Source organism: Hydractinia symbiolongicarpus, chromosome 10, assembly GCF_029227915.1.
Source record: "Hydractinia symbiolongicarpus strain clone_291-10 chromosome 10, HSymV2.1, whole genome shotgun sequence".
NCBI lineage: Eukaryota > Metazoa > Cnidaria > Hydrozoa > Anthoathecata > Hydractiniidae > Hydractinia > Hydractinia symbiolongicarpus.
In genome coordinates, this window is record NC_079884.1 from 1,063,088 (window position 1) to 1,079,070 (window position 15,983).

Sequence of the window (15,983 nt, forward strand, 5' to 3'; positions counted from 1 at the left end):
ATGTTGGAAAACTTGCTTGTTATTACTTACCCTATTTTCTCGAACAACATCCCTCCCTCTATTTTCAAAGAAGGCAATCTGCAAATAGGTTTTTTAAGAAGGCGAAGCAATGCAAACAAATTAGGTTATGACTATTTTGTCCTTTTGTAAATACAGGTTTTTGTAAGTTATAAAATGAAGTTTTTGTATTTTTTCTTTTTCTTTTCTATTTGAATTGATTTACAGCCTTTTCTTCTAAGTAATACTTAATAAGCGTCTCTCTTGATTAAGCGCCCTAGTTAATAAGCACCTCTCTTGAATGAGCTCTCTATCTCAAAAACTCGCCATAAAATTAATCATTGGAGTAAGTATGTACCACACTTACTTGACAGAGAACAAGTCAAATTTAGGTCCTGCAGAAACAATAACTTTCGATTGTTTAAGAACACGAAGACTTTGCATCTTCTTGATAGAATTTAATAAGAATAAGAAAAGGTGAAATGAAATCAGATTGGGGAGAAATGCCCTACTCTGGGGTTTTAGGTCTGTAAATTCTGATTGACCCAGAGAATTCACTGGACACTCTGTTTTTTAATCTACATAGCGTTGACTAATAAAAAATATAAAATTGAGCTTTAATGAATGTACAATGAACACAATTCTAGTTAATACACCGCGAAATGATCCTTACATGCTGTTATCACTTATCAACTTGTCTCCTTCTTATGCTATTCTTACACTAAACACATATTATTAGGCCATGATTGCAAAAAAAGCTATCCAAACACTTTTTATTTTGCATTTTAGCCTGTGTTTGCGTTATTTTGATGGTAAAGCGGGGACGAGATTGGTGTTATATCTGCCAACAATTTTTAAAATAAGACATTGGTTTAAAAGTTATTTGGTAAGGTATTTGTGGCCCTTCTAACCTTTTCACAGAGTTACTCAGACCACAACCGCCGTTTGAAAATGCTTCCTAAGAGACTCGTATTGTTAAAAAACTGATGTGTGTGTTGTAAGTATAACTTTTAGCCACCCATGTCTTATTGTAGGCTTACCGTTGGAAGTAATGCAAATAATTCTATGGAAATGCGATATGACAAGCTTGTTATCAGTATCACAGACATGTCACAGGTGTTATTCAGCGGTTGTTTCATTTAACGCTAAATGGAGAAGGCTATGTGCACAAGACTTCGATGTCCACCTAAGTACACACGCCAAATTTAGCTCGTATCAAGATATTTACCGTTTGCTGTACTGTTCGCGCATCATTCTCGCCTCGTATATTTACGCGCGATATTATAACAAAATGAAAATAAAGAATATCCCATCTTGGTTACTCGTGTGGTCAGCTTTGAGTCGTCACACTCCAACGATGAAGTTCGGTAGACATCGTGTTAAAAGAAGGATTAATGGGAGTTATCTTAGACGTTTGAATGATCTACCCCATGGCCAAATAAAGAAGGTATTTCATATGGAGAGTTATGGAGACATGATGAACCTGTACCCTACTAGAATCGAACGTGGTACCATTTATTTTTCGTGGCTTGCGATTAAATACGCCGGCGCACGAAAATATGGCAGTGTTGAGAAATTCGATGCGTTTTTATTAGATAGATGTTATCGTGCACGTGGATTTGTCGAAAGAAATTATGCGCGTGTGAGAGGAACAGACCCGCTAGAAGCTTTATAGAAAGAATAAGGAACGTTTTTGTATATTCTTGATGTAATATATGACAGCGCCGTTTTATTTTTATTCACACATAATTTTATACATGATGGATTTTTGCAATTCAACGAGCAACAAAAACACAATATTGAGGTTTTTTCGTGATATTTACAGCAAAAATGAAGCAGCAACTTCACAAAATGTTGTAACTTAGAGGAAAAAACGACAAACCTTCTTCCTCGAAGGGGCTGTTTATATGAGAGGCGGACGGAACAATTGCGTGAAGACGTTTGCCGGGATGATTTTTGTCACGCCTTTATATGGAAAAAAGTGTCCCGAGATGGCTTTTTTGTTTTAATTGAAACATGTAGAAAGCATCTTGTTCGTCACAGAATAGCGTATTTTTTTGTAGAAAAACGTCCAGCCTGAGCTGGATTCTCGCTTGGCTCAAACGGTACGGTAGGACAAAGATTTTCCATATAAACACAAAGTGATTTTTAGTATAATTATGATAGGGGCGGGATCCCGGAAAATGTTCCGTCCCGCCTCCCCCTGCTCTCATGTAAACAACCCGTAAGTTTATAGAGTTACAGTAAAATAAGAAGTAAAGGCTATGCCAAAATAAGAGTAACAAAAATAATTACAATTTCGAATTATCTAAAATTAATTTCAAATGGAATAATTATAACGGGACAGATATAATACGACACACTGTACAAAATGCAACACAGTGGTCCCACTCTATCTCGAGCTCACAAGAAACTAGAAAATTTGTTCGGATAAAGAAAAGTTGGAGATACACAGTGAAAATTAGCTTAAAATTAGAAAAGATTATCAGTTATATTACAGGTGACCAAGATAGAAAGAGACCACTGTATAAATATAAATTACCTTAGAAAAATATAACAAATCAACACATGAATATACGAAACAATATTTAAAAATGTGCTTTTATCAAACCCAATATTGTCGGTAAAAAGTCCGCCAGATAAAATTACTGTCAAAATTAACGCTTTAAATTTCACCAAAAGGCGACGTCTACTAATTTTTACAAACTAGAAATTTTTACAAACTAGAAATTTTTACTTGCGAATAAAAATATAATGTCTAGTATTATTAGCTGGCAAAAACTATTCGCTGCCAAAATGTATAAACTGTTCTTAATTGTGTGGCGTCCATTATATTGCGGCCAACTAATGAGAGAACGCATTAAAATTATTTGTTTTTTTAAGTTTTGTACAACATATGATAAAAATAAAGTATGTCATACACCAAGCAGGTGAAGATTACGAAGTAATCCATCGATTTAAAGTTTTCTATGCTCAAACACGGTAGCAAATGTTGTGGGGAGAATAATTTGTGATTTAAGTATGATCCAAATATTCAACATTAGCTCCATGATATGATCCATCACATGACGGCACAGCCGTTATTGTTATTTGCAGCCTCCTTAATGTCCACCGCGACATTATCAAAATCGAAAGTCCTAGAAATATCATAACGCAAAAAATCAATTGGACCTGGTGAAAAAGACTAAAACGTTTTTATAAACATTCTCACTTACCTTGAGTTTGTAAAATCAAGCGACTCAAGATTTCCAGTTTTTTTAACTATCCTTCCTGATAAAGCTTTCTAAAATCAGCCAAAATAAAAAAGCAATAAAATTTTATTGTGGAAGAAGTTTATAGAAAAATAATTTAGGTGCTTCTACCTCTTTTGAATAAGGAGATAAAGAATTCCTTTGATCCTGTCGTTGTTGTTTACGCTTCGTAGAGCTGCAACCTAATTTCTTCGCTCCGTTAGTTAACACGTGCAACGGACGGCGGCTTTCGACAATAGAGGACTCGGTAAGAGTCCAATTTGCCTTTTGACTGGATGCAGATCCACTCCGTTTTTTCGATGATTTCTACAACAAAACAAATCTGTTAATTATTTTTGTCGGTAGTTCCATTCTTTGTTATGAAGCAATGTAAAAAGTTCGGGAAAGTACACAACAAAGACCTGGTCTAGTTCTTAACTTCCACCGCACATTTAATTCCAATTAAAGGTTTCTTTAAAAATATTAAAAATATAGCCAGGGATATTTGTACTATTAGGGACATATTTGAATTCACACCTTAAATTAGGCATTATTTGGCAGGAATAAAAATGTGCTGACTGCAGCAGATTTCCTAAGAGGGGGGTGGTTTTGTCGCTGATTGTTGTGAGTCGATAAAATTGTTTTAATGATTTCTTTGGGCAGTATGTATTGGAATGAAAGTGAGTTGGTGGAGGAATCGCCTTCAGTTGGTGAAATCCTCTTCGGTATAGGGTTTAAACTACACGTAGCGATAACAACGTCATTAGACAATTGAATTGAAAAGGTTAATCAAACTACCTCCTCCAGTATGCTGGACTTCTCAGTATCGATTGAACAGGTTAACTTATGAAAGGTATCTTCACTAAAAGAAAAACTTGGTTTGTTTGCATCACCGATGTAATTCCCATTTGCGTCAATACTAGGACACGTCCACCGTTTTTGCAAGTCGCTGCTGGTTGCTTGCATTGTACAACTTCTTGCAAGATCTGGAAGTCTCTTCAACTTTGCAGAGGAGATAGTAGATGGAAGACCCTGCGTAAAAAAACATTTTTAGAACTACAAGCTGAAAATTTAAAATCACTTAAAACAGCAATAATTCACATAGAAGGCTAGATTGAAGTCCTCTTCTATCACAAGACTTGGTCACAACTAGCAAAATTCTTTACTCAAATATTACCACAAGAAATTTTTACATTGAAACTTTAATTTTATAATTATAAATTATCAGTGATTCTTTATGCGAGTATTAAAGATATTAGATTACATCGTATAAAACAAAAACCATTTCGTGAAATTTCAAAGTTGTCCTTTTTTTACACGACTATTTGTTACTTACTTTAACAGAGGAAGATTTCTTATTTTGAAACCTGTGCAGATCTTGCGGTACAGATGATGAAATAACATAATCTGTGCGTTTCAATGATGCTAAGTTCGAATGAAGCTGACTAAAACACAAATAAGAAATTTTAGCAGATACAAAACATTCATGTTCCTTCAAGCAGAAATACAATGCTGATGAAACTAATATTGTCAAATAGGAAAGACACTGCTCTGGTGGTGCAACAGTAATACTTTATGGCATTTGTTATAAAATTAAGAAGACTAAATAAGTACTTATTTGAGCCTCATTTCCAAACAGAGACACAAAAAGGTCTTTTTTACCTAACGGCGTGTTTAATATCATGACTCCAAGATTTCTGTTCAAACTTCGAGCATAACAACATGGATTTTTCTTTACAAATTATCTAAACAAACATAGTGGCATATTCAACAAAACTAAAAGTTAAATTAGAAATTTTTGTGAACACTTTGTCAGTAGACATTGCGTTGCTATTGCATAATATCTTCTGTAATGCATATTAGCTACAATGTACCAAATCTATATTACAATCTCCTTAAACTTTATCAAGTTTAATTACTAATAAACATTGTACAAAAAAAACATATTTTGCAATAAACCCTGCATTTTAAGATGCAGCATTTATGTTATTGCAAGGACGTGTTTCTCAGTAGTAGTATTTTGTTAAAAAGTCTCGCCCTGCTGGCGTATTTTTGAGTAACATGTGAAGAGAAGGCTAACGGTTACAACAATGTGCTTGTGAAATACTTTATCTTAGCGTGTATAACAGTTCACAAGGTCTTAGGCCACCCCAAAATGCATGCAACATAAAAACGCAACAAAGCTTCCAACCTTAAATAAACCATTCCCATTACTTTGGTTACCCATCACTTGCTCAATAATGCAGTTGACTAATGGATATATATCACAGCAACGGTAAGTGCTAGAATAGATAAATATACATCACATATCATCTAAGCTCAAAACTGAGGGAAAATCAAAAATTTTAATATTCTACCACGTGTTTCATTTAAAGGAAAAATTGAGTACTTTATGATTCAGCTCAGGCATAAAAACAACAACAACATCAACATTCACCAACAAGCTTGACTTGATTAGATTGCTAAAATGTATGGTCTATGTAATCTATGCTTGAGTAGTGCATTGATAACAATATTACTAGTCCATACAGGATTCACACATGATTTCTTATCTTTTAAAGAACTTAGAATGTTTCAGGAAAAAGGGATGTTTGGATAAGTGAGCTAGTCCGGTCAACAGAGCTCTCAGACACTCTAATAAATATTTGCCAAAAATAAAATGTATTTATATAAGAAGCCTTGCCATGTTCTGGATTCAATATGCTGTGATTCACCTCCATGTCAAGGAGTTTGGATGGAGCCCAGGAATCCTGTTGTTCTCACATAGCATAATGATATAAATATTTGAATATTCATAGTAATGCACACATAGCAACCTTTTAAAAACTTTATGTAGTGAATAAACATCAAAATAACTCACCAGGATGTTTCTTTCTTTGCACACAAAAGTAGATCATTAAACAAAAACAATGTTTTCTCTTTTGCTCTGCCTCGTTCACTTATCTAATAAAAATTAAATGAGTGCTCAGTTTTAAATTGGGTATAGAAGCTAATTTTTAACCACATTGGATGCAGTGTTCTGATTTTTAGTTTTATTAACATTAGATATAGTAGCTAATTTTATAACTAAAATGGATAAAGTAAAACTTACCTTAGTTACAACACCCTCTCTGATAAAATATCGTCCTAAGAACAACATAAAAAAACAAGAGTTTATGAATACACCACGCAAAGTTCAAAGTAATATTCTTGGAATAAAACAGGCATATAAGTACTTTAGTAAATTTTAATGTAATGATTCTTATATCTGATGGGATTAAAAAACAGTAGAATTTTTCCATCTGTATAAACCGTCTAGCAACCAATGTTGAGCACTAATTTATACCTGGTGCTAATATCTTTGGAGCTGTACTGCCAGTAAAACTGTTTTGTATAGATAACATTTTGTGAAAGTTTTCATGTTGCCTCACACACTCATTTATGTGGGTTGCCACTTTTGATATCTTTTCGAATGCATCTAAAATATAAACAAAAAATGGTTATATAATGTGCTATTTGGGCCTCAACCTAATTCTGATAATGGGGAAATGATTCTGACCCTCCCTTCCCTCCCAATTAAGCTTTGCAGAGTTGTAGAATGACATAAAAAAAACGAAATTATTTCTCGAGCCTCAACTATTAAGTTGAGGCTCAGAATATTATTGTTAAGAAAATACATATCCAACATTGTAAGATTGAAAATTTATGAAGGTGATAGATAAACAGACTAATTTTACCTTTTAACTTTGAAAAATCTGGATCATATTCAAAGGTTTTGCTCAAAAGATTCTCCAGCAGAAGACGATATCTAATAAAAGCATGTAGCAACATAAATATTTTACAACTGCGTTAGAAAAAAAAGCAAAATAATAAACCTTAGCAAACACTAGAACACCGAGACATTAAAGAGCTAATAAATTTAAAGAAAAAAGTATACGCAATTTCAGAACACCCTTCATAAAATCATAAAATTCCGAAATTATTCAAATCAAGCTTTAATAATTTCTGACTAATTCTAAATTTTGCCCCACTCTCCTGACTGAGTTAACAAAACTTAAGGGATGATCTAAACATCGAAATTGTAACTCAATATTTAGATTTTAACCCGCTTCTTTTCGCCCTAAACATCAGATTAAAAAAATATTCATGTCTACGGTTGTGAAGCATGTAACTGTTAAATCATTTAAAAATACTTTCTATGCTCCCAAAATTTTTTACTATAATCATTTAAGTTCAATGAAACTTCTCTTTCATATCTTGGACATTTGTAGGCACACAAAAAAATACAAAGATAATTTTCAATACCTTGGAACTCTTTGAATAGGTGTTACAAGGAGAGCACTGAACTTTAAAGATTGCATTTCCTCTCTGCTCTCTTGAAACTTCAACAACCTCGAAAAATCAGGATTTTTTACTTGTTGCTCCTAAAGATTTAGAAAACACAAACAAAACATAAAAAAAATACCTTTATGTTTATGTTAAAAATTAAAAAATCTAAACTTATAATACCTCTAACAGTTTATTAGCATTATCAAAGTTATTTGCATACAAAGAGTAGAGTTTCATGAACGGTGCAAGCTCCAACAAAGCATGAGCAACTCCTTGTTCTTCCATTGATTCTAGTAAATGTGAGGACACAGATTGGATGGCTTCGATATTAGAAAAAATCCCATCAATCAATCTTGGTGATAACACAGAGGATACTTTGATTGGTTCCAAAAATAACTAAAGATAAGAGGTATGTGGTATTCGTTGTTAAAAAGGTAGCTTCTGAACTGCCAAGTTTTGTCAACATAGGAGCCAAAGTAATTCCCCACACCGAACCTTAATTAAGAGCTCTCACTCTTAACACCCCTTCTGAAGTGTCTAAAGAAACGTAAATACAATCAGCGTGTATTAGATAACGAACATGGCCCATTCACCCCACTTGTCTTTTCCATAAACGGGGGAATGAGCAAAGAATGCTCTGTATTTTACAAATTTCTTGCAGAAAAAATTTCACAGAAATCCAGCAAACAATAGGATAAAATAATGAATTGGATGAGATGTAAACTCTCCTTCTTAATAATGAAATCTGCTTTGCTTTGCCTTAGAGGCCTTGAATACCAAGTTGCACACAGGGGTGGTTAATGATTTTGATCTTGCTTGTGTAGATGCCAGAATAAAAGTTTTTGTTTTATTTAGTCACAAATGCGCACTTCTCTTCTACCGTAATGCTTCAAATAAACGCCCCCCATTTATTAAACGTCCCCCCCCCCTCCCCTCAAATAGACGCCCCTCCTTTTCAGTCATTTTTTAAATAAACAGCCGCCTCAAATAGATCTCATAAGGAAGTTTATGCAAGGCAATAGTAGAAGTATACTTACTTACTTTTTTCCTAAATCTTAGGTTTAAGGTTAAAAATTCAGCTTTTCGCTTTTGAAGTTCATTCTCTAAAACATGTGAATATCTTTTATTTTCTGTTGTGAAGATATATAGTATAGGTATCCTTAAAAACTGCAAAAGAGACGAAGTGTAAAAAATTAATAATCGTCCCCTCTTTTAAACGCCTCCCCTTGAATAGAAGCCCCTCCAAAATGTCAAAAAATTTAATAAACGCCCTGGGCGTTTATTTAAAGCATTACGGTATTCAGTCAAACATTGGCATCTATACTGTCCCTTCTTTATTAATTTTCATTTTATTTAACCTTAGATTATTTATATTTCAATTAAATTGTAATTATTTTTTAATGAATAAACATATTTATTTCTTCTTTAAAAATAAATAAATTCAGCGTCTATATATATATATATATATGTATATATATACTTATCATAAATATATAATATATATTGATATATCATGTGACAACTTCAAGATATTATTTGTATTACAACACTTCACTTTTTCCTTCTCAACCGAAGAAGCACTGTCCTCAAATCAGCATCCAAAGCAAATAAGTGCGTCTCTAATAGTCTTCCTAATTCATGTCCCTACTTGACAGTTACTGATGGGAATGCTGCCGAAATTCTTGTTTACATAGCAAATTTTTGTGTGTTTTTATTAAACATGGATGTAACTTGAATCCCACTTCTATGTTCTCCCTTAAATGGCATCTCACAGCAGCAAAGGGAATATCGCCAATTGACATAAAGCGAATTGAATTAGAAAGACTAAATTGTCAAAAGAACTAAGATGTGTGGGGGTGTTTATTCAATGTACTTTTGTTGATTATTCACAAACTAATACACATCAGAATAAAACATTTATTTCTGTCTTACTGTGGTTAGGAGCATGAGGTGGTATTGATACGTTTTCTCAGTTTCGTATATTTCATTCAAAATTTTTTTTCTTTTTCTGCTGATACTTCTCTCCTGTAATGAAATTAACAAATCAATAAGTAACCTGCTTTATATCAATTTAACAAGTCAGGCATCACTCTATTTTTGTGTTATGTAATGTAAAAATGATGATAAAGATGTGATACGTGATAACTTTACTTCTATCAAAATAGATATCTTTATACAAAAAATTTTCACAAGCAATTTACGCAAGTAATTGGGTGTGTCTGATAATCGATCAACATGAAACTCTAAGAGGTCGTTTACGTGTGAAATCTCATCCCGGGATAAGTTTTGTCCCAGGATGAGTTCATTCCTGTGTCTACTGGAAGTCCTCACAATGTTTACATGTTTAAGGCGGGATGCAATTTCATCTATTATTGGACCATTTATTATGGTTCTTATGTTTCTACATGAGAAAGTGTTTTAAAAATGCAAGCCATTTCAATGTTACTTTGACAATTATTCATCATTTTTATCTATTTTTATATCTAAATCTAGCCAATGCTTTATTTCTAGCAAAAACAGCTTCTCTCAGAAGAATTACATTGTTTCTATGTTGTTCTGCTAGTTTTATTAATAATACTATATGCAACTGTAACAGAAGAGATGCTATACTTAAAGTCGATAAAATTGTGATCAACAATATTACACTTCTACTCTCAGGCCCCATCATTTTGCGTTTCTCGTTTGACATTTTTACTCACAAATTAAAAGATATCACTTCGAATTATGATACGCAAAGTTAGCAAAATTAATCCTGGGATGAGGCTCATGTGCAAACACTTTTTGTTTCATCCTGGGACAAGTTTCATCCTGGGATGAGATTTCATCCCGCCTGCGTGTAAACGAGATCTAAGTCCTGTACTTAAAATTTAAATTTTATGATGCACTTATCATTATGTTTATATGAAAATAAAATAGCAAGATTAATCTCCAACTGACCATGCAAAATTATCTGTTTATGTAAGGTAAACATATGTAAAGCACTAGCTGATAGCAGTAGCTTTGGTATTTAAAGACTTCATACCTTGATACTTTCTTGAGGAACTTCATTGCTACTGATTGATGTTGAACTTTCACTATTATGTGAATTAATCATCTCTAAGAAATAAAAAAATATATAAAGCTATATATATATATATATATATATATATATATATATATATATATATATATATATATATATATATATATATATATATATATATATATATATATATATATATATATATATATATATATATATATATATATATATATATATATATATATATATATATATATATATATATATATATATATATATATATATATATATATATATATATATATATATATATATATATATATATATATATATATATATGCTTACTCAGCAACTACAGTTCACCAGCCTAAAAATTGCACATATGCTTACATGCTTGAAAGTTAAGCAAGTGGAGTGACCTAGTACTATAGTCATTTGTTTAGACATATTTAGCAGGCTGTGCAAGAATGTTCCTGCTCAGAGGAATCGTATCCCAATTAGAAAAAAAGTACTGAAAAAATTAGAATTAGTCAAGATTTGGGGGTATATTAATCTACAGGTATACATTTCTATATTCAAAACTACAATGTTTTCCCCAACCTAAGACAATAAAAATAACATTTTGTGTCACTTATCAATTAAATTCAAGGTCATTCAAAGTCAACTTTTAGTAATGTAGCACTAATTTTTGCATCCACTTGCACTAATGGGGTTGTCAGCAGAATCTATTTTGATCATTTTTTTTTAGCAAACAAGATCTGTTCGTGCCAAACTATGAAACACAATATCTTTTACAGGCTTCTCGTTTTATGTGTTTACGTGGTCAATCAGGTACGCCATTTGACCATGTTACGCGATTGCATAGCGTACCTCATTTGCTCTGGGTACGCGATTTTTAAAATGGCTTATTATTTGTTTAACAGCGCACGTTACAAGTGTGATACAGGCTCCAAGGTTAATCTTTGTTGCACATTCATTTTGCGGTAGAAAAGTGGGGGACGTTTAAATTATGAAAACCAAACACATTGATTGAGTGTCTCTGATAGCAACTCTCTCAATCTTAACTTCCTTTTCTACTTGTCCAAAATAGTATGCATGACTATACTGTTATATTCACAAATTTATTGTTTATTTTTCAAGTCCTCACAAGCAAATAGGCAAAAATATGCTTCAGGGTTCGAATTAGCAGTTCGCAATTCGCGAATTGAAATGCCATTTTTGCGAATCACTTTGCAAAGAAAATGACAAAACTGTGAATCGAATATTTTTAAGCGGCGATAGAAATGCTTTATTAGATCGCGTTTAAAAAGTTTAAGAATGAAGAAAGGTGATAGAAAAGCTTTGTTAGATCTCATTTTAAAAATTTAAGAACAAAGAACGGCGATAGAAATGCTTTTTTAGATCACAGCGATAGAAATGTTTTTTTAGATTGGTGTTAAAAATTTTAGAACAAAGAACTGCAATAGAAAAGCTTTGTTAGATCGCATTTTAAAAATTAAGAACGAAAATAGGCGATAGATCGCAGGTTTAAAAATTTAACATGTAGCAATTATTTTCGTGTGATTTGAAAGAAACTCGCTATCCTATTGTGTTTTTGAATGAAAGCAATTATTTTTTAAGTTGAGCATACACGCACGCTTTCATCTGGACAGTACTGTCAACAGCATTTTACTACAAGACTTATGTTTGAAACAAACATATTTTTTGTGAAAGCAACTTTAATCACTATACTGTAATTAACTTGCATTGTAATGTTCACTAAAACTGGTCAAGAACCTCTGAAACATTGATTACCTTTTGAATGTTTTTTTACAGCATGCTATAAAAATAAACTTATTTCATTTTTGCAACACTATTTCGGCTATCAGAGACAAGAAAGTTAAAACTGAGAGAGTCGCTAGTTCAGACGCTCAGTTCTTGTGTTTGGGGTTCACGAGTTTGAACGTCCCCCACTTGTCTCCAACAAAAAAATAATAATGCAGGTAAAATTAAAGCTCACAGGTCACAAAAAAATACAAATTCTTGTCAAAAAACAAGTAGCTACTAATGAACAAGCCAATGGTAATTGATCTATGGTGTTCCCAGGCCACATCTAGATAGTGGTTTACTTCGTTACAAAGTGCCGAATTTTTTGCGAACCGACTTTACTTTTCTAATTCGAACCCTGGCTTCGTTTTCGAATTAAAAAAATCTTTATCAACATGGCTTAAAGGGAACCCTAGACATAAAATGATGTTGGCCTTATATTATAGAGCTTAAAAAGTTAGCTAACAAGTCTTTTTAAATTTTTTAAAAAGCTCTTTTTGTTCCCAAGATATTCGCATTTAAAGAATTTCAGATTTAATTATGCTGCATGAATTATGATGTCATATATTTCAGTAATAGCAAATTTGGACATTTTCTTTCATCAGTAATTTTAGACCTGTTAAGTGATGTGCATTCAAACTTTATCAATGCATAGATATTATAAAGGGTAATTGATTAACATAAATTTTTTTGCCAAAATGACACTCACTTGCTCGCCCCAGGCTTCTTATTTTTTTGCTGACGACTCAATAACTCAGGATTTGCAACTTGGTTTGCAATCAAATTTTGTGGGTAAGCTTGTATAAGCCCTATATGTTTACTCACAAAATTTGATTGCAAACCGACATGCAGACCCCAAGTTATGAGTTTGTCCGCAAAAATTTAAGAGGCCTGGGACGAGCTAGCAAGTGTCATTTTGGCAATAAAATTTATGTTAATCAATTAACCCTTATAATATCTGCAGCATACAGCATAATAAAATCTGAAATTCTTTAAATGTGAAATCTTGCGAACGAAAAGAGCTTTTTAAAAAATTTAAAAGACTTGTTAGCTAACTTTTTAAGCTCTATAATAAAAGTCTAACATCATTTTATACCTCGGGTTCCCTTTAAATAAAACTTCAAAATTTGATCAGAAAGTTCAACCACATTTTTACAAAATTTATACAGACAACAACAGCACGTTTTCGTTTTTAAAATTGTTTGAATAACACTTGCGGCATAAAAAGATCCATGAAGTCCTATGGTTTCTAATTTTTTTGTCATATGAAGAAATTATCTATAATTAAATCCATGATAAAATGTCTGTTCCGCCTGTAAGTGCAGTTTGCAGACTTGCTTTATCCATGCACCGTCGGGGTTCACCTTCGCATTAGTTAAGAATCGCATGGCTGGTTTTCTTGTGTAAGACTTGGTTACCAACGAAGAAGGGACCAGGCAAAAGAGATTTGTGTCTACGTAGTTCTTTTAACTAAGTCAGGACTCGGTGAATTAGCTAGGATGGTCAGGTTGGCTATGAATAGGCTTGCTCATGGATTAAAAAGGACTAGGATTATTCAATAATTCTGAGATCTACAAGTGTCCGACCAAGAAAAGAATGTAAACTAAACATTGCTAGCATCACAGCATGTGGATTTATTGCAATAAAGAGACCACCACACATAGATAAAACAACAATTTCTATTTTTTATTAGGAAGTAATCTGTCAACGGAGGTACACAGTTCTTCCCGTACCTTACGTAATTCAGGTACACGATAGGGCGTAGGAACGCGATCAGGTACCTCAAAATGAGAAACCTGCTTATCTATATATACCCATATAAGTCTGTCTGTCTTTCTGTCACGCAAAATGGTAGCTTAGCTGTGCAGGTATAAATGCGGTATAAAAAGGACGAGAAAACCCATGGATTTTTCCATGGGCTAACGGCTAGTATATAATAATATGAAAACTGTTCTTTTAACAAATCTATAAAACATCACTATCAAACTGTTCTGTAACAAAGCCTTGTAGTTATTACAAAGATTGGCATCAGTAAGGTTAAAGTTAGTGAAGCCATAGATTAGTGGTTATAGCTCTCGTACTCTGTGCGGGAGACCGGGGTTCGATTCCTCTTGACGGTGATTCAACATGGGCGAGTGAATGTTACCATAGCCCCGGGTTAACCCAAGCCATGTGAGGGAAATTGGGAAGATGGCACACTGTGTGGGCCGTTGGATGTTGCCGGGAGTTGTTTAGTAGAGCGCGGGCTCTAATTGGGTCTGCGTAGCTCAAAATGAGCATTAAATACTCTAGGATTCTCCATCTAAGCCATGGCCCCTCCTGGAAACAATAGACGGGGTATATCCCTCGATATTTGTGAGGCTAGCCATGTAAAATATGCACATCTATCTATCTATCGCAGTTTCACCATGGATCAAATCTGTGTTCTTCATGCAAATACTTAATGTTATTCTATTCAAACCAAACAATGACAGTTTTGGCACAATTGCCCTGGCAAATGTCGAAGTTGTTTTAGCATGCAGAATAATAAGTAAGAGAAGGGGGTCTTCATCACTATATTATTGCCAAGAGATTATTTCTTCAAAAAATAAGAAATATCCATGTTACCTATAGCCAAAGCCTTATTAATTTTTTGCTTTTTTAATACAGAAAAGAAGCTTACAATTTATACTTTAGAGAGGCGTTTATTATCATAGGTAGTCAAGTAAGAACGGGCATCCAGGATAACTAAAGTTAGAATCAGTAAAATAAAATTTTCCAAACCTACAGGGAAGGGGGGGGAGGTGTTAAAAGTTAGTGATGTAGCAACAAATGTTATTTTTAACACTTATTTTGCTGATACATGGCCCCACTACCTTAGAAAAACATAGCTAAAAAAATGATGAAGAAAAAACAACCACATCATAACAACCAGCACAGGATTGTGCACATACGTTAAATTATCTATGCATTCAGCAGTACGAGGCAATGGTAGGTCAATAACTTCAGTACTTCAATTTTTTCCTTATGTTGGAAAAGCTGCCATTTTGTTGAGAAGTTTATAACCTTAAGGGCCCCTGAAATATTACTTGTGGTAAAAAAGAGGTTGCCAAGACCAAACTCACCAATCTAAACACATGTCAAGAATATCCCAGATTCTTTAGGACCATTGTGTGGAAGAAATGCTCAGCGAATTTTTATGTTCCTTGGTAAAAACATTTTAATCGTAGAATAGGCTGAAAAGAAACAGGATGGATGACCACACAGACCTTTTTACTTTGAACCATATACTAGCTAGCTACACGGCAGGCAGTTTTTTTCTCACCTATTTTAATAGAAGCGATATTAAGCGAAATATTGCAATAATATATAAACGTTTCGCAAACAGCTTGGCCGGGATAAATCTACATGCTTCAACAAATCTCTCATATTATACAAACAACCTAATAAAAAACAGCACACAACACAAAACAGCCGTCATTTTGTTGAAGCTTTATTTTGTTTTTTAATAAATCGCGGGACTCCAATTTGCCGGACGTCGAGTATAAGGGTAGTGACAAATGTTAAAATTTTCATTTTTCTTGTGTTTTTTTTCTGGATAACAAACCAGACTAAACTTAAATTATTGTGTTTTGATACAG

At 33.2% G+C, this 15,983-nt stretch overlaps 1 protein-coding gene across 3 annotated transcripts; it reads right to left on the reverse strand.

Annotated features, from left to right (window-relative positions):
- Window positions 1–1,796: 1,796 nt before the first annotated feature.
- On the reverse strand, window positions 1,797–15,822 carry LOC130612150 (rho guanine nucleotide exchange factor 39-like). Of its 3 annotated transcripts, XM_057433447.1 has the most exons (17): window positions 15,668–15,822; window positions 15,468–15,578; window positions 10,558–10,631; window positions 9,468–9,560; window positions 7,716–7,931; window positions 7,512–7,630; window positions 6,944–7,014; window positions 6,553–6,684; window positions 6,319–6,353; window positions 6,088–6,170; window positions 5,419–5,509; window positions 4,890–4,972; window positions 4,564–4,672; window positions 4,026–4,259; window positions 3,360–3,554; window positions 3,213–3,280; window positions 1,797–3,134 (listed from the first exon to the last, which is right to left on the reverse strand). In XM_057433447.1, exons 3-17 carry the CDS (start codon window positions 10,627–10,629, stop codon window positions 3,059–3,061), a joined length of 1,677 nt encoding a protein of 558 aa, XP_057289430.1. In that variant the 5' UTR covers window positions 10,630–10,631; window positions 15,468–15,578; window positions 15,668–15,822; the 3' UTR covers window positions 1,797–3,058. The 3 variants fall into 3 exon arrangements, with proteins under 3 accessions (XP_057289430.1, XP_057289431.1, XP_057289432.1); XM_057433448.1 differs by lacking the exon at window positions 15,468–15,578; XM_057433449.1 differs by lacking the exon at window positions 15,668–15,822 and having other exon boundaries at window positions 15,468–15,627.
- Window positions 15,823–15,983: the final 161 nt, after the last annotated feature.

Bases quoted from the DNA above. Each gene is read 5' to 3' on its own strand.
- LOC130612150 (XM_057433448.1), bottom strand. From the start codon at position 10,629: ATGATTAATTCACATAATAGTGAAAGTTCAACATCAATCAGTAGCAAT. The intron at 4,260-4,563 runs GTAAGTAACAAA...TTTTTTACGCAG, and splicing joins AGAAATCTTCCTCTGTTAAA to GGTCTTCCATCTACTATCTC. The intron at 3,135-3,212 runs GTAAGTGAGAAT...TGATATTTCTAG, and splicing joins CTTGATTTTACAAACTCAAG to GACTTTCGATTTTGATAATG.